General features: G+C 35.1%; 1 protein-coding gene across 2 annotated transcripts in view; it reads right to left on the bottom strand.

Moving 5' to 3' along the window:
• Positions 1 to 20,203, bottom strand: part of C1GalTA (Glycoprotein-N-acetylgalactosamine 3-beta-galactosyltransferase 1) — a 79,918-nt gene that overhangs the window by 36,893 nt on the left and 22,822 nt on the right. The window contains exon 1 of one of the 2 annotated variants that reach the window (XM_075381465.1): positions 10,362 to 10,466. The exons of the other annotated variant lie outside the window; for it this stretch is intronic. Coding sequence (XP_075237580.1) covers positions 10,362 to 10,413 — 52 coding nt within the window. The 5' untranslated portion in view covers positions 10,414 to 10,466. Of the gene's footprint in view, positions 1 to 10,361; positions 10,467 to 20,203 lie in introns of those variants that run through there. 2 annotated transcript variants of the gene reach the window in all.

Here is a 20,203-nt window from a genome sequence, read left to right as displayed (position 1 = left end):
ATCGCAAGAGGTCTGAGTAAAAAAGATAAGGTAGAAAATGTAGAAGAAGAATGGGAGAATGTTAAAAAGGAAATTCTTAAATCAGCAGAAGCAAACTTAGGCGGAATAAAGAGAACCGGTAGAAAACCTTGGGTTTCAGATGATATATTGCAGCTGATGGATGAACGTAGAAAATATAAGAATGCTAGTGATGAAGAAAGTAAAAGGAACTATCGGCAATTAAGAAATGCTATAAACAGGAAGTGCAAACCGGCGAAAGAAGAGTGGATTAAAGAAAAGTGTTCAGAAGTGAACATTGGAAATGTTCAGAAATGAACATTGGTAAAATAGACGGAGCATACAGGAAAGTTAAGGAAAATTTTGGGGTACATAAATTAAAATCTAATAACGTGTTAAACAAAGATGGTACACCGATATATAATACGAAAGGTAAAGTCGATAGATGAGTGGAATATATTGAAGAGTTATACGGAGGAAATGAATTAGAAAATGGTGTTATAGAGGAAGAAGAGGAAGTTGAGGAGGATGAAATGAGAGAAACAATACTGAGATCTGAATTTAAGAGAGCATTAAAAGATTTAAATGGCAGAAAGGCTCCTGCAATAGACGAAATACCTGTAGAATTACTGCGCAGTGCAGGTGAGGAAGCGATTGATAGATTATACAAACTGGTGTGTAATATTTATGAAAAAGGGGAATTTCCGTCAGACTTAAAAAGTGTTAATAGTCATGGTACCAAAGAAAGCAGGGGCAGATAAATGTGAAGAACACAGAACAATTAGTTTAACTAGTCATGCATCAAAAATCTTAACTGGAACTGTATACAGAAGAATCGAGAGGAGAGTGGAGGAAGTGTTAGGAGAAGACCAATTTCGCTTCAGGAAAAGTATACGGACAAGGGAAGCAATTTTAGGCCTTATATTAATAGTAGAAGGAAGATTAAAGAAAAACAAACCAACATACTTGGCGTTTATAGACCTAGAAAAGGCATTCAATAACGTAGACCAGAATAAAATGTTCAGCATTTTAAAAAAATTAGGGTTCAAATACAGAGATAGAAGAGCAATTGCTAACATGTACAGGAACCAAACAGCAACAGTAACAATTGAAGAACATAAGAAAGAAGCCGTAATAAGAAAGGGAGTCCGACAAGGGTGTTTCCTGTCTTCGTTACTTTTTAATCATTACATGGAACTAGCAGTTAATGATGTTAAAGAACGATTTAGATTCGGAGTAACAGTACAAGGTGAAAAGATAAAGACGCTACGATTTGCCGATGATATAGTAATTCTAGCCGAGAGTAAAAAGGATTTAGAAGAAACAATGAACGGCATAGATGAAGTCCTACGCAAGAACTATCGCGTGAAAATAAACAAGAACAAAACAAAAGTAATGAAATGTAGTAGAAATAACAAAGATGGACCACTGAATGTGAAAATAGGAGGAGAAAAGATTATGGAGGTAGAAGTATTTTGTTATTCGGGAAGTAGAATTACTAAAGATGGACGAAGCAGGAGCGATATAAAATGCCGAATAGCACAAGCGAAACGAGCCTTCAGTAAGAAATATAATTTGTTTACATCAAAAATTAATTTAAACGTCAGGAAAAGTTTTTTGAAAGTGTATGTTTGGAGTGTCGCTTTATATGGAAGTGAAACTTGGGCAATCGGAGTATCTGAGAAGAAAAGATTAGAAGCTTTTGAAATGCGGTGCTACAGGAGAATGTTAAAAATCAGACGGGTGGATAAAGCGACAAATGAAGAGGTATTGCGGCAAATAGATGAAGAAAGAAGCATTTGGAAAAATATAGTTAAAAGAAGAGACAGACTTATAGGCCACATACTAAGGCATCCTGGAATAGTCGCTTTAATATTGGAAGGACAAGTAGAAGGGAAAAATTGTGTAGGCAGGCCACGTTTGGAATATGTAAAACAAATTGTTAGGGATGTAGGATGTAGAGGGTATACTGAAATGAAACGACTAGCACTAGATAGGGAATCTTGGAGAACTGCATCAAACCAGTCAAATGACTGAAGACAAAAAAAAAAAGAAGCATTTATATTTATTGCTTGTTGAATTATTAGTTGTTCAACAGCTTTCCTTCAATTACATATGTGTTTTGAATGTAATTTTCATCTTATATTTCACTACGACTTGTATTGTCTTTATTTTAAGTATTCAACGTTATTTCAACTTTTTAACTTTTCAACGTGATGAAAATTTGGTTTTTTCAATGAATGTATGTTTTTACACAATATTATTACTAAAGGATATAAATAGAGAAAAAATCAAGTAAATGCATTTTTTTATTACTTCTTTCATATTCTGATCTTTTTTTTAGAACAGATGTATTGATTATTTATTTACCTATTCTTACTTCGTTAATTACCATATTTTTTATATATAAAAATACAATTAAGCGTAGTTTCTTTGACGTTCTGAATGTGTTATGATAAAAAAAAATCACATTTACAGAAATAATACAATTCTTATAATTATTCATTGTTTAATAAAAGAAATCGGGCCGCTAAGAGTTTTGTAACAAATTTTTCTATTTTTTGCTTATTATATGTAACGCTTAAACATTGTTTATTATCTATTGTCTATTAGTTAGATCTGTTGCGATGTGGAGGACCATAAAACCTTTGCGGTAGGTTTTAGAGCGAGTATGAACTGTAGACGCATAGGTGATGAATTGAAATAACGCCTTGATGCTTCTTGAATGGTTAATTAATATCTGGTCGTCTTGACATTTAGATAACGCATAACTGAACATTTAACATATAATGTAACACATATAATTTAACTTATTAACATATAAGTAAAACTAAAATAAGCGTTCATCCAAACTGAATGTACAACACGACCACTCTGGGTCAGATTCTGGCGCTGAATGAATAGAAGGTCACTATATCATAATGACCACTCTTTGCGGTAGGACATGGTATGACCATCGTATGATCACAGCTTTGCCGGAGAGCCCTAGCTCTCGCTAGTAGCAGCATCCGATGGTACAAGTTGAACGTAACATTATTATATATATTTAACATTATTTTCTTTCGAAAACAATTCTAAATTAACAAATTTTGATAATAGAAATGTAGTGTCTTACCTTTTTTGATATCATTTTGTTATCTTTTCTTTTTCCCCAAGACCATTAAGGATGGTCCAGTAGTTATGCATTGTGTATCGGGAACCCACGGGGTACGGAATCGCCAGATCCTGTGGGGGTCGCTCACCCAGTAGGTTGGGACTCAGTCTTTTCTTTGTACCACGCCTCAAACCGGTTCTCCTTTTTTTTTTCATTTTTCCGCTTAACTCAAGGGGTCCCCGGTCACTCTTCGAAAGCGGCCCATCTCGGCGAACCGCCCTCTCATTAGTAGGGCTGCCCTTGAATTTCCGTATCTACAGTATCAGTCCCCATCCCGTTCCCTAGCATCTCTCTCCTTGATTTGCATTATTCTGGTTACCATAGAGGCTACGTTATTCCATTCATATTTTCCTTTTAGCATGAACTGCAGCGTGTTTTACTTTGCGATTGACTTATCCCAAATGAGTGCCTAATCTTGTCCCCTCTATTACACCTGTATATTTCATCATTTTGTTATCTGTGAGACTCTTGCCGTACGGTTTAAAATTTCAATCTAATATTTTTGGATATCACTGCGTTTTCTTAGGTTATTCTTTTATTTTATGCACTACGATTGTTATCTTAGGGATTTATTATTAAAATTTATCGCCTTAGAACCAACGCACTGAATTTCATGGACAATTTATTTTGTAGATAGTCATATCATTCACTTCATACCGTATTTTTTATTTTTTAATAAAACTAGTATAATGACCTTCACGAATCGAAGATCCGTGATGCATTATTGAACTTATTACTTTAAGTGTAACCCTCGATTTTTATCGTATCCGTGGACACACTTTTTAGATTATCATTAAATGAACTTTTTTTAATTTCTCCATCAATCAGTTAAAATAGTTCTAATTGTTCAGACTCAGTTTCATTGCGTCTTATTAAAAATTTATTTATGAAGGACTCTAAAATTTAAAGGTTTTTCGATCAGTTCACACAGCTCCTTTCGGATGTACTCTCGGCTTCTGACGGTTTACCCGGCTATGCACTACATTCATTCAGACTTCGTCCAACAGCCTTCGTAGACTCACCGTAACATTACATATACGGTTTAATCATATATATATAAACTTCCAAAAAATAATACTAATTGAAGAATAAAAACTTTACCGATCGAATTTATTTCTGTTTTATGTAGCAAATATTTGTCGCCTTTGTTTTAACGAATTAAAAAGTAAAAAATAAATAAATTTTGGGAATTACAAAAATTATTTCACATTCAGTACTTTCATTTATATAAGAGCATTTACTAAAACAAGTTGTAGTACATTTTCATCTAAATCTTATTATTTATGTATATTATCAAGTTTTTGTACGCTACCTAGTACTACCAAGTACTGCTACCTAGCGGCGCGATTCGTAACCACACCTTTTTGAGGAAAAAGTGATACATTCGAGTCCCGCGGTTCATCAAACGGAAGAAATAAAAACGTTGTTTAACAAAATTCAAGGTATTTTTTGAAAGTATTCCTTATTACAAATCTAACTGAACCGAAATACGTTTTCACGCTCATTTTTTTAAATATTTTTCCGGTTTTCATCTCACTATTAGGTTAGGTCACGCTTAGAACTGTAAACACAGTTCGTTGACTTAGCCGAGTCGTCCGGTTCTGGGGTCTCTTACAGGCGAAGTTGAAACGGATTTCTTGATAAAACTCAATTTCTTAACGTTATTTGTAAATAAATTACAAAATCTTCGATCAAAAAAGACAGAAATCTTATTAAAAAAAAGTATAATACGATTTGGTAGTTAAAATTAAATTTTTTTTGGTAGCCATTAATATTATCACAACTCTCAGATGTCCAACCCGACTTTTCATAATTTATCAAAGTGGGAAAATCCAGCTTTACATCGCCGCAAATAAATTAATTTAAAGCATAATCTGATATAAACAAGCATACTATCCTGATAGGTAAAAATATGATATATAATCATATCGGGAATATACAGGTGGACTACTACTCCATAAATCAATTATAATCATTTTTAATAATAGACTCCATAATTTTTAGTAATAAAAGCAATTATAAAATTAAAAAACAAGAATGCCAAAAATAAAAATTAAATTTAACTGATAAACGACTATAAATCGAACTAAAAAAAAATAAAACAAGGTATGTAAATAAAAAACTAAAAATCGTTTTGCAGTATTTAATTATTAAATAAAATAACGGATGAACGATTAACTATCAAACAGTTTTAATTTGTTTAAATACATTTTTTATGTTTTAGAAATAGCAGGCATTTAATGATTAAAAGTCCTCACCAGGTCGATAAGAAAATTTTGTCCTTCGACGAAATTATTTAAATGCAGTCGGTGGCTCTTTAATTTAGAACATTGAAATATTTTCGTTGTAGGACAAAATTTTCTTATCGATGTAACACCTGGTGATAACTTTTAATCGTTAAATGCCTGCTATTTCTACAACATGAAAAATACATTTAAAAATTAAAAGTTAATCGGTCACCCATAATTTTACTTAAATAAATTCCTCAGTATTTTATTTTATCTTTTTACTTCGATTTATTGTTTTTTTTTTTGGCTCAATTTTTTTTAATTTTTATGATTGTTTTTTGTTTATATATATATATATATATATATATATATATATACACGGTATACCGATAATTGTGTAGGCAGGTTAGACTTCCTGACTGTTTGCATGCGACCTTTTTTTTGGGATTTACTCAAGCGCAAAAGAGTATTTCGAGCGATCGCAAACATTCGCAGAAATAAAATTAAAAATTCAAGAAGTTCCACGCATTATACCGATAATGTTAAGGTGAGTAATGGAAAATTTTCAAATAAGACTGTAAAAGTGCACAAGTTAAATGATAATTGTACCCGCCTTTCAAACATTATGTTTAAAAAATAAAACGGCGTCTTACTTAATAAAAAAATTATTTTTGGCACGCCGGAAGGCGAAGGTAGATTTCACCGGTGCTAAGTAAGGAAAAAAAAAGATTTCCGCCTTAAAGTTAGAAAAACTTCAAAATCACTCGATACGACAACGGTTACATGTGAAAAAGTTTACACGTTTAACATACGACAAGCCCCATCTTCTTACAATTCCAGCAACATTTTGGTCATCCCGTGCCGTAAGGGTAAAATGTTTCAGACAACAGTTTTATGTAATGTTTGGAGGACTAACGACCACTTTAAAGCGATTCGATACTGTGCCTATTAAGGGCAAAGTAAGAGGCATTTTTTTTTTGTCTTCGAAATCCCATTTTTCCACCCCCTGGGTCAGTGGTTGGTGATATCAAAAAACTTTAGGCCCTTATCAAAAGAACAGTAGGAACTTTAAAGGAATTCAATGTTTTACTTAATAGGAAAGTTATAGCGATATTTTGTTTTTTCAAAAAAAGCTCTCTACCCATGGTTCGATTTTGCCCATTAATGAACTCGACCGAGATTTTCGGTCGTTATATTTTATGTATCAATTTAAAAGTGATTGGCGCAAAATTACGGCAGTTATCGTGTCTATAAGAAAGTGAAACACATACACACACACACACACACACACACACATATATATATATATATATATATATATATATTAACTTTTGGTGGTTTTGGGGTCTGGAGGATGTGAAACGCGAAGATATTTGGAAATTTTCGGAAGTCGAATCATGGTACCCATTACAATAGGTAGCTTTCTTATGAAATCAACCTAAAAACTGGAGAAATATTTATACTAAAATAAAAGCTTATTTAAATCCAAGAATTTAAATTTTTCGAGTTCACTGACAGAAACAGAAATAAATAACTTGTTTTATATATATATATAAAACAGGATACATGGATATAAATCCATCCACGTCATGATATAAATAAAAATTAATACACTAAGTTAATCGTTGTCGATTAAATTGCTAATGATTGGCATCTGTCATATAACAATAAAAAAGTTACACCGTAAAAACGTTTTCATTAATCGATAAAAAATTATTAATAACAATATTTTTATTATACTATACTCATAAATGTAGAACAAAGGACTATTTAGTAAAGCTTAAAAAAATAAATAAATAACTTTAGCGAAATTTATAAATTTTAATTATTAAAGTAATATTACTTCACAAACTTAAGAGCACATATACAGGGTGGCGCACAAAATGATCCAACATTTGTTTTGACAATAACTGTTTAGGTTAACAATTATTAATGTGTTTTAAGTTGGTAGAAGTGACAGCAGTTCGTGGTGCTTTTAGGGACAGACTGCAGAAATTCGGCCTCGTAGATTCTGGGATGTGTCCTCAGTGTAGACAATTGGATAACACCTACCGTGTTTTCTATGAGCGTTCGAAGTACGAGTTTATGCGTACGGAGTCCACCTGTCGGTTTGAGCTTATCGGGTCGGCGTTGGATCTCCGTATAAACCGGAGGAGCCAGGCCGAATGGACAATAGCGGAGAGTTTTATAGTGTACTTAGCAAAGGAAAAGAATGCTGAGGGGATCTAGAGCTCTGCTTGGATTTCTCTTGTATTCTGCTTTTGTTGATGTTTTGCTTTATAAATTACGTTTTTATTTCAATGTTATTGTGTTTTATTGTTCCGTGTAATATTTTTACGTTTCGTGCTGCGTGTTGAACTCACTTTTAGGTAGTTCAATTCCTTTGTTTAGTTTGGTTCTTTCAATCTAAGACTCGGTAAAATGCGTTTTGTTTTGAGTTCGCTAAATAGCAGTACACCTACGGGAATGTCACTCGCGGCATCCTGGCCGAGGCGGACTGGAATATGTCAAAAGCCGAGGTTTTGAAAATGACCTCCGGTAAAGCCCGTAACGGCTCGGAACGGATGGGGTGGCAGAGGGTGTCTTCCCCTACCGAGGTCGGTTCATGAATATTAGCGTCTTCTCTTTCCGAGTGCGCTGTCTGTGTATCGTTCCCAGATGGCCGGAAAAGAGAGATCGATTGCTGAGCAGCGTGTAAAGACCGGGCTGTTTTTTAATGAAACAAAAAGAGTGCTGCTTACACAAAGACGATTTCGTGCAGATTTTCAAACTAGACGGTCGCCATCATTTAAAACAATAGATAGAGTACGAAAAATGTAATAGTGGTACCTCGGTATTTAAAAGTAAGCGCGAACGGCCTGCCGATGTTCGTTCTCCACAGAAAATGAAGCCGTCAGAGCAGCAAATCAACAAATCAGCAGCAGAACTTTGGATTTATAGGCGATATGTGCAGAGAATTTAAAAAACTAATTTGCATTTGCATCCTAACAAAGTAATAGTGTTGCCTAAATTACGATCGACAACAAACATCAAAGAATGGCATTCGCCGAAAGTTTTATCAAACAACGTTTGGTTTTCAGAAGAGAAACATTTTTACCTAGACGGGGTCGTTTTTAAAATAAAATCTACGTTTTTGGGCTACAAAAATTTACACGTGCTTCATGAAAAGGTGTATCCCACGCTCCAAAAATTACGGTACGGGCCGCTATCTCAAGTCATCGGGTAATAAGGCCAAACTTTTTTTAACAGATAGTGAACGGTGAAGGTTATCTAAACGTGCCGAGTAATAATTCTGTTCCTCAGCTTCTTCCAAAAGGTTTGCGATTAGAAAACGACAAGGTTCATGCAGGACGGAGCCAGACCGCACACAGCTAATGTTGTTTTAGACTTTATGCGTGCAAATTTTAACGCAAATGCAAATTTCAAACCGATTTCCTAATCGTTTTGCGTGTGGACAGAACCGACCCCTGATTTGAATCCGGGTGATAATTTTTCTTTGGGGATTTCTAAGGAACATCCTCGTACAGTGCTGGAATGCGAATGCTGATAATTGAGGCGTGCGACGAGATAATCGAGGAAATGTGTCGTCGAGTTATTAACAACATATAAGTTCGTGTTGAAAGTACGTTGCTTGACGTGGTGACGGCCATATTGAACATGCGATAAGCAGAAGATAATCTCCAGGTATTTCTTGGCATTTCTCCCGCCACCACCCCATTCGGTCACCCTAAAGCATAAGACCGAATGTCTCTATCACAAACGGCAACTGAGCCTCGAACAGTTTATCCTCGACCGGCATCCTAAGTAGCTCCTAGAGCTTACCTAACAGTCCGTGAGTGGACTAATCGCGGTGCCTACGCGCTAACCACCGACCTACGTGTTCCAACCGCTCGCTTGTCATATTTGCTAAAACGGGTAGGCGTACCCCGTCAACTATTAAAAATATATATGACACTTATAAATTAATCTCCAAGTATACACATCTCGATTCCCCCCGCGAGGGGAGAAGATCCTGCCGACGTAGCGCGCCCGAAAATTATAAATGTAACATAAGCCTGCGAAATTTGTGTTGTGGAATGTTTTTTAACTTTATTCGCAAAATTAACTCCCCCCGGCCACAACCGATTAGCACAGTACGACCTAAATCATCTCCTACAATATAATCATTATTAATTATATATTGTTAAGATTTAAAAAACAATTATACAAAATTATATTCGTAGAAAATTTTGTTCCGCCCACTTAATTTTAGAAAAAATGGAAAAAAATATACGCCTTTTTATTTCCTTATACAAAGTAAAGGAAGTATTGCGATCGCGAAAAATTTCGGTTTTCAGATTTAAACGGATATATCCATTTTGACCATCCCTGAATCCATTTCGATTACTTTCGGCACGACATCTGCACGTACGTACGTACGTATCTCGCATAACTCAAAAACGATTAGCCGTAGGATGTTTAAATTATAGATTTACGACCGCTGTAAAATCTAGTTGTACACCTCCCCTTTTGATCGCAATCGACTGGACCAAGTGTCCACGAAAAAGCCGAAAAGCAAAAAAATTTGGATTTTGGACTTTTTCTTAACTGCAGTAATCAGCCCTCATCGAAAGCTTTTCAACGAAATATCGTAAGCGGTACTTATTTTCATCGGTTCCAGAGTTATAGTTAAATAAATTTTTAATTAATGAAATATTTGGATCTAACAAGGGGAAGGCACATCGGTTTTTTTTTTTAAATTTAAATATATTGATTTATTAAAAATTATTACTCTCCGAGTGTAAAAAAAAGTTTACGGTAAATAATGATTCAATAATAACAATAAAAAAAAAAGAAATATATCAGAAGTTATTAGTGAAATAAAATTTTATGCACTTTTCATTGTAAAAAATGTGTATATGTAATTTAATAAACGTACACAAGGAAGTCATATGGTGTCCACATCGGAATCTTTTAAATGAAAAAAATAAAAAAATACTTACTCGACCTTTTAATACTTATAGTTTTTTTATCAAGAGCATCGAGCACTTTCATAATTTAAAAAATAAAAACACAACACACCAAGTACTGAAATACACAAAGTATTTTCTAAAGTGCAATATGAAGAAAATCCATAATATTTTTTAATCGGAGTAGCAAAATATTAAAAACCAATTATTTTACAACATAATAAGACTAAAAAATTTCATAAACATTTTTTAATATTCAAGGAAAATTCACAACTTACTAAAACATTATACATAAATAACAAATACTGATAACAAAAACTGTAAAAATTATAACCGCGACACAACCAAATACAGAAACATGAGCACTAAATACAATAACTCAAGAACTGTCTAAATGTGTAGGAGACACTATTATATTCCCAGATAAGATAAATTACGAGTGTTCCATAATAAAATGATGATAATAATAATAATAATAGTAATAATAATAATAATAAAAAGAAAATCAACGTTACAAGAGCGTTTCCAATTCATATCGAACACATCATTAAATTATATATATATATATATATGTACAATAGAGTGGTCCAAATAGGGCAAAATTTTTGTCGAAAAACGTGCACCCCCTAATTTAAAAGTACTCTCAAAAACAAAATTTTTGACGCGTTGATGAACCCTTTCCGTTCGAAAAAAGTCATCCCCCACTCCACTTGAATTTTAAAGGGGATTTAACATGGGTTTTAGGTTATTTTCAAGTCGTTACGATATAGCGCTTGCATGTTTCATCACAAAACTTCAAAATTAACGTATATAAGGGTTTTAGGGGTCGGAGAACACGAATTTGAAGTCACAAAACTTATTTTGACAAGTTAAAACTGTCAAAATCGCTGCCAATTAATTGACAACTAGTTTTTATGTAGAAAAATCAATGTTAGACATTACAAACAACGTTAATTAGGGTTTTTGGGGTCGGAGAACACGAATTTGAAGTGAAAAAATTGTTTTGACACTTTAAAACTTTTGAAGTCGTATTCGATTAAAAAAAATCTGAAGGATAGATTCAAAAAGATCAACTCTCATTTTATTTAAACAATTTTATATTCATGTATATAATTATTCAAATAATGTTGTTAAAATTTTACGATTTCTATTTCTATTATTATATTACATTACATATGTAATGTAATTATATACATTTGGATGTTTTTTGCGATGATCATTTACAATTTGTAGTATATATTTCAATTGACTTTCATCTCTAGTGAATTTACATCTAAATTCTTTCACCAAATTAACCGTTCTTTCTGAACGGTCATTGACGACCTTTAGATTTTTAACACGATTCAAAGCAGCCGAATAATCTTCGTTTTCGCTCCACTTACACGGATCGATTTCTAGAAAGCTAGTCGCAAGTTCGAATCGTTTAAAAAAATTCAAGGACTCCGTGTTGGCAAAAAAGTCGATTTCTTTGTTTAACAATTCGTTAACGTTTTTAGTTTCGTAGCGTTTCGTGTGAGCAGGTTCGTTATCATAATCACAATCATCGTCTGTCGCAGATAATAAATTTTCGTAAGTTTCACCCGAAATTGCTAGTTTTTCAACCGTTTTCAGTTTTAATTCGGTTGAGATGTCTTCATCAAAAAAGGCTAGCGTACCGACCCAAAATGAGTTTTGTGACTTCAAATTCGTGTTCTCCGACCCCAAAAACCCTTATATACGTTATTTTTGAAGTTTTGTGATGAAACATGCAAGCGCTATATCGTAACGACTTGAAAATAACCTAAAACCCATGTTAAATCCCCTTTAAAATTCAAGTGGAGTGGGGGATGACTTTTTTCGAACGGAAAGGGTTCATCAACGCGTCAAAAATTTTGTTTTTGAGAGTACTTTTAAATCAGGGGGTGCACGTTTTTCGACAAAAAGTTTGCCCTATTTGGACCACTCTAATGTACAAAAATATTTTATTAAATAAATATTTCACAGGTTGAAGAATATAGTCTTCAAATATATTGATAAGTTCCATACAAATACAAAACTGTAACAAATTTAAAAAAAAATGACAACACAGTTGTAAGACTTTACCAGAACGCGGCTTTAAAAGCCAGATTCCGGGAAAGTCCTACAACTGTAGGTTGTTTCTGATGTACGACTTACAGACACGACTTAATTAAAAATATATTTATAGTTTTATTCAAATATAATATTTTTTCGTTTATTTAATTCGATGATTTTAACTAAAGCGCGAACGCATTCCGTATTTAATTTGCGTGGATGATGTGGTACTAGCGTCGACAGTCGGCCGCAAACTAAACTAATTTAACTACTTGCATAAAATAATTTTCGCTCGTACGGTCGGCAGACCGGTGTAACCGCGAGGCTTAACGCATCGACTACCGAGTCGACCGCAATCGAGTTCGAGACCCGGCCCGACCAGAGTTACTTTTTTATACTTTAAATATTATTCGTTTATTTAATTCTACCGCTCGTCTGTGACGTCACAACGTAGCAGCCGACTACAACAGCATTTTTTTTGGGTCAGGGATGGGATTTTGCAAAAGTTTTTGAACGGGGTACAGACTAGCTTTTGTGGAACAGGATGATTATGGCCTCTCTGCGATCACATCCGCGTGGATATGTAAGGATTCTACTATTAGGTTTTTTATTTGGTCGTTTCCTTTTCGTGTGCATGATGCACCCTATGTTTTGACACTATTGTCGGTAGCTACAGTGTTGTAGGACACATCGTTCGTAGAAAGACGGGGTAGGATTATTTTCGGACGGGTATCTACGGTGTCTACCGGAAATTACGGGAAAATGTTGATCGCATTTTTGTAAATTTCATCGATTTTGTTTTGATTTTATTTCTTTGTTGTCTTTCAATTACTATGTTTTATAAATTTTACTTATTTGGCTTGTAGTTTATTTTTTCACGTACGTTTTGGACACTGTTTTGCCCGTTACCGTTCTATAACAATCCCCGTTTGGGAGATAAAGGGGTGGGACAGGTGTGATGTCTATAGTCGTATCAGATGTTTTATAAATTTTAACTGATTTTGTTTGAGTCTATCTTCTTTTCGATTGTGCTGTGTTCTAATCGATTAATTTACGTTCTCATTTGCGTTGTGCGGTCTATACTCGGACCGATCTTACAGACGGTTAGGACTTCGGGTGATACCTCATTCACGGGGAGAGGTGCAAATTTATAGGTTGGATAAGGGTTATATATATTTCTGGGAATATACACGATGGGATTATCTGAAAAAAAAAAATGTTGAAACGCGGTGACGTATAGGGGAAGGAAGGTAGCTCTCATGTCTAGGGTGCTTTGGCCAATCCTCATGCAAGAGTGGACGGGTCGGACCTCCCTGATGATCACATGAGGGACGCTTACAGTATGAGAGGGTCGCGAGAGTGACAGACGGCCTGTCTAGAACTGATCGATTAGGGCCGGGGAAGGTGACCCTTCAGCGGTGGGTGGACCGGCTGTTCGGAAGAGGTCGCTTTCGATCGGTCGGAAACAAGGCCTGTGCCGCTTTTAACAGCTTACGGCGAGTGTCTGGTTCGACATGGGGCCTTGATTTCACGGCTCTGAGAATTTTATATATGGGCCTCTTCGAGTCGATGATGTTGTACGCCTCTGCTGTACGGGCACAACGATTAGAAATACAGTATTACCGCAATTTGTTGAACCGGTCTCAGCGCTTGGCGCTACTGGCATTAACGAAGGCGTATCGCACTGTGTCGGGAGAAGCCCTGACAGTGATTGCGGGAGTAAAGCCCTTGGATATCTCGGCTCGGGAGAGAGCCGAAAAGTATCGATTGAGAAAGTCGGGGCTATTCACAACAGATCGGGCAAGAGGTATCGAACTTACTGGTTATGAGAAGTGGCAGCGAAGGTGGGATGCCGCTACAGTGGGGCGGCATACCTACGCAATATTTCCCGATGTTCGGCGTCGATGTACGAGTTGTAAGGTTCGGCCGGACCACGAAATGACGCAGATACTCTCAGGACATGGAGACTTCCGAGCTAAGCTTTACTCTTTTCACTTAGTGGCTGATCCTAATTGTCTAGAATGTGGACAGCCGGAGACAGCGTCTCATGTTTTATACGATTTGTGTGCGGTACGCCTACGCCAGGGACAGGTTGCTCCGTGACCTTCAACGGCTCGAGCTAGATTTCAATATTCCGGCTTTGTTGTTTTCGACTGCCGGCTTAAAAGTTTTTAAAATGTTTGTCAGAAGCATCTTTAGTAGTAGGTAGTTCGGACAGCCCGGCTGGTTAGGGTTGTATGGCCCACCCGGGTCATGCTTCCTGTTTGAGCCCCGGTTAAAAAAACCCCAGTGGGACACCCCATAAACGGGATAGATAGGGAGGGCAGAGACTGCTGCCGCGGCACCCTGAGAACTGCGGATGCTTAATTGCCGGTCCAGTTTCCTGGGATCGGCTTATAATACAAAAAAAAGAAGAAAAATAAGTTTTTTACAGATTTTTTTATTTTATAATCGCTAACAAGATTATACAAACTGGTGTGTAATATTTATGAAAAAGGGGAATTTCCGACAGACTTAAAAAAAAGTGTTATAGTAATGATACCAAAGAAATCAGGGGCAGATAAATGTGAAGAATACAGAACAATTAGTTTAACTAGTCATGCATCAAAAATCTTAACTAGAATTCTATACAGAAGAATTGAGAGGAGAGTGGAGGAAGTGTTAGGAGAAGACCAATTTGGTTTCAGGAAAAGTATAGGGACAAGGGAAGCAATTTTAGGCCTCAGATTAATAGTAGAAGGAAGATTAAAGAAAAACAAACCAACATACTTGGCGTTTATAGACCTAGAAAAGGCATTCGATAACATAGACTGGAATAAAATGTTCAGCATTTTAAAAAAATTAGGGTTCAAATACAGAGATAGAAGAACAATTGCTAACACGTACAGGAACCAAACAGCAACAGTAGCAATTGAAGAACATAAGAAAGAAGCCATAATAAGAAAGGGAGTCCGACAAGGATGCTGCCTATCTCCGTTACTTTTTAATCTTTACATGGAACTAGCAGTTAATGAGGTTAAAGAACAATTTAGATTCGGAGTAACAGTACAAGGTGAAAAGATAGAGATGCTACGATTTGCTGATGATATAGTAATTCTAGCCGAGAGTAAAAAGGATTTAGAAGAAACAATGAACGGCATAGATGAAGTCCTACGCAAGAACTATCGCATGAAAATAAACAAGAACAAAACAAAAGTAATGAAATGTAGTAGAAATAACAAAGATGGACCGCTGAATGTGAAAATAGGAGGAGAAAAGATTATGGAGGTAGAAGAATTTTGTTATTTGGGAAGTAGAATTACTAAAGATGGACGAAGCAGGAGCGATATAAAATGCCGAATAGCACAAGCTAAACGAGCCTTCAGTAAGAAATATAAGTTGTTTACATCGAAAATTAATTTAAATGTCAGGAAAAGATTTTTGAAAGTGTATGTTTGGAGTGTCGCTTTATATGGAAGTGAAACTTGGACGATCGGAGTATCTGAGAAGAAAAGGTTAGAAGCTTTTGAAATGTGGTGCTATAGGAGAATGTTAAAAATCAGATGGGTGGATAAAGTGACAAATGATGCGGCAAATAGATGAAGAAAGAAGCATTTGGAAAAATATAGTTAAAAGAAGAGACAGATTTATAGGCCACATACTAAGGCATCCTGGAATAGTCGCTTTAAGTTTGGAAGGACAGGTAGAAGGGAAAAATTGTGTAGGCAGGCCACGTTTGGAATATGTAAAACAAATTGTTACGGATGTAGGATGTAGAGGGTATACTGAAATGAAACGACTAGCACTAGATAGGGAATCTTGGAGAGCTGCATCAAACCAGTCAAGTGACTGAAGACAAAAAAAAAAAAAAAATCGCTAACAAATGTTCCTAAGAAAAATATGAACTTAATTAGGCGAAATCTCAAGATATCGAGGGGTGAGCTCTTGCTCTACAGCCTCACCCTCTTTAATTTTTAATTTGAAAATTTAACGGCATTAGAGCCCGATACATAGAAATAATCTGACCAAGTTTGGTAAAAATCGGTCCAGTAGTTCTGGATATAAGGTGTGAGAAACCGAACGCACACGTACATGCCGAAAATTTCCATCTGGTTTTTTCGGTTTAGGTGTCAAAACGTCAAGATCCGGTGACAACCGCATATGCCCAAATCGGGCAGATTACAATACTTTCCCTTCGCTGCTGTAGACGGAAAAGTAAAATAATTCATTAATCTAAATATAGAAACATTCCGATTAAGTTAAATTAATTATCTAAAAAGATATAATTTTACGGAATCTTAAAAATAAGAAAGTTCTCCTGTCTACCCGCATGTTTTTTTTTTCTCTTTTTTTATGTGTATTCCAAAATTACTTCTTCTTCTTTTTGGTATCATATCAAGTCCCCCCCCCCTGATGCTGACTATCAATTTAGCATATTCTTCTCCGTTTTGAGCATAATGAAAAAACGCTTCTGCACCTTGGATACCGGTCCGATCCCTAATATTGTCCGACCAGGAAGTTCGTCTCCAACCAACTCTTTTACGTTTTCAGTCTTTCCCTGAAGAACCGATCTCAAAAGTTGATACCGGCTTCCCTTTAAAATGTGACCCAAAAAAGCTTCCTGCACTTAATAATTGTCAGGAGCTCTCCTCTAACTCCGCCTCTTCTCAGAACTTCTTCATTAGATGTCTGGTAGTAAGCTGCTTAATGATAGCTACCTACGGTGATAATCTTCCATGCTTTACCTTTCCATCCTGACACCTTTTGATCCTAATACCCGTTTTATTAAATCACCACTTAATTTAAAACTGTTAGGGGATTATTGTTAATCAAATTAATATTTTTTCTAACACCTTATTATGAATAACTACTCGTAATTTCAACTTTTTAGCTACCCAGGAAATTTAATAAATATTAGATTAGAACATATTCAAAATTAAGCATAGATTTAACAAACATTGGATAATTTATTTTTTTTAAATAACAGATAAACTATATAACTACCAGAGACCGGATAATATGCAACATAAAAAATAGTAATTTTTAGTTTTTTTTTCAAAATCAGCATATAATTAGTAAGTAGTTGAATAACATATCGATATATTCGATAATTAACAATTATTTAACATTTTGTGACTTTTTTAAACGTAAACAATCAGGTACTGTTCCAAATGTTCGGTAGTAAGACTGTCTACGATTACTCAAAATATTTTTATAAGTCGAAAATGATCGTTCCACAGGCGAATCCTTGAGCCAACTCAGGGGGCTTCTCAGGGTTTCCCAGGGCCAAGGAGCCTACCCCATGACCACAGAGCTCACTTCGCTCACCAATTCCAATTTGCCAAGCGGACCGGCGCGCTAGAAACCTGCAGAGCTTGCTTCGGTCGCCGTTTCCAGAGTCCTGAGAAACCATTAAAAGAAACTAAATTACAAAAGATAGAATAACAGTCCCGATTATTCCGATCCTGATCCGAGACTAACGGATGCTTGCCAGTACTGTAAAGATTCCTCTACCTGGATTTTGGGTGCTGCGTAGAGTAAGACTGGTGGTGAGGTGGTGAGGCTGCCAGCTCTCTGCTTCCAGACTTGCAGGATTATCATTCGGAGTTTACTCCCCTAGGCACTTCCGCCCTCTCCACTAATAGGAAATTCTTCCTCTTCCGCTGTAGAGACCTTTGACCTGTCGCCGGTTTTGGTCCGTCTCAGGTGTTTTATCACCCGGTACCCAACATATCTGGTGAGCATTCCCCTATCCGCCACCTGGGTAGGTGCCCAATGGGAGACCGCAAAACTCTGTACAGTAGAATAATAGTAACTACGGTAACTAAAATACACACATATTTGATGACGAAAAATTCATAACTTATTTCTTTGCTGTGGAGGCGCAAATATAATAATTAAGTAAAAGGAGTAATCTATTTTTTCCTTAATGAATATCTTTAATTCACAACTTCACCCTCCTTGCCGAGTCTTCAACCTACTAACAAATACCATGTTTGAATTTTGAAAATCAGAAGATTGTTTGCAGGAGCAATCCGCTGCATCACCCTACGGGCACCCCGTTTGTTACCGGTTTATGGTGATGATCGGTCTAGCCTCCCGCAATGTGCTTGCACACCTCACCACTCTAGCCTCACACACAGTCTCCACAGGAAACCCATTACTGTTAAACAGAAATTATTTTAATTTATTTAATATTATTTTATTTAACGTACATTTAATTCTATTATATTTGTAATATTTTTCATTCGATCGATTCAAATCGTTCAGTTCAAACCCACCTTGCACAGCGATAGAGATTCGCAGTTCATTAATTCAATTCAATAAAGTTTGTGCTTCAACCGGCAAATCTCCACTATTACACACGCATTTTATTTTTTTGAGATGGCCAAGAAACACGGTAACAGTTTGGTTGTAATTGAGAGTAGTTTTTTTTGTTTATCCTGAACAAACAAAAACCCTCTTCCTCTTCGTGTAATAGTATAGATTTGGCCGCTATTTACTTCTTACCGGTAAATAATAAGTACTAAGACATTGCCATCCGGCCGTGTGAAAAGCAGTTATCACATCTATATATATTTCATAAGGTGCTAACCCGTAACAAATAGTTTGCGAATAATTTTATTTTTTCTCACAAAGTGAATTTATACTTTATAGTAGTTCTTTATCCGAGGGATTAATATTAAAATAAAACAATAGCGGACAAACAAAGAGTATTTCCTATATAAATAATAATGAATCGCATTTATAACTATTAATAACAGCCGCAACTGTGAAAAGGATCTACAGCTACACAAAAAAAAAATTTATCAATTTTAAGTAATTATGTAAATAAAAAATCTTAGGAAACATAGATAAATGTAAAGAGTAAGCTTGTGTAAGATTTATTACACTCAGAAAAGATAAGCGCATTAAATAATGAAAAGGATTAAGAATAACACGAGTAATATAAGAGATGAGATAATCTTTAATAACAATTAAGCCAACCGTCTATTGAAATAATATAGCGGGGAAAATCCAATATTAGATCATCCAAGATAGTTAAATAATTTTTTTGTTAAAGCTTTTAAAAAAATTATTAACAGTTTCTTAAATAAATGCTGTTAACAGCATTAAATTGATACAGATTTCAAAAATTCGATAACAAACTAAATATTATTTTTTGTATTTCAGTAATTTTTTTTTATATCTTTATTGCTGCAGCAGCACAGCCATAAAGAGAAACTATAACTTTCAGCCAAAATTGTTGGATATCTGAATTTTTGCAAATGTCAATATTTCAAGATCCTTTAAATAATAAGTATATATATATTAAAAGGTTACAGAAATTTCCAGATGATAAATATAAGTATATGTATGTGTTGGTTTATATTTTAATTGATATTTATGGACCGACTTAATAAAAACTCTTCAAAAACAGTTGCAAAAAGTTTGACTTACTGGTGGCATTAAAGTTTGGATAAAATTAAAAAGGGGGAGGCCATTTTTTATTTTTTAAAAAGCGATTGTACAAGTTGAGCTTTAGTATAATGACCTTATTTAAAATTATAAAGTTATAAGCCGATTGGATTTTAAAGTGGGAGGGATAATAAATATTATTTCTAAAGAGTTTATGCCTCGTACTCAAAAACTTGTTCCAAAATAGTTTAAATTTAGCACAAATATTTGCCAACATACATCCCAGTTTCAGCTTCATTTTCAATCTTATTAGACCGGGGAGCAGCACAGTACTTTTTTTAAATTAATTTTTTTTACTGTCGTTATAATATTGCAATACAAATCGAGGTGACATATTTAAGTAAATATTTTCTCCAATAAATAAACTTTTAGGCCCTAAACAATAA

This window comes from Lycorma delicatula, chromosome 13 (genome assembly GCF_047948215.1).
Source record: "Lycorma delicatula isolate Av1 chromosome 13, ASM4794821v1, whole genome shotgun sequence".
In the NCBI taxonomy this organism is placed as follows: Eukaryota; Metazoa; Arthropoda; class Insecta; order Hemiptera; family Fulgoridae; genus Lycorma; species Lycorma delicatula.
This window is presented reverse-complemented; position numbering and strand designations above follow the sequence as displayed.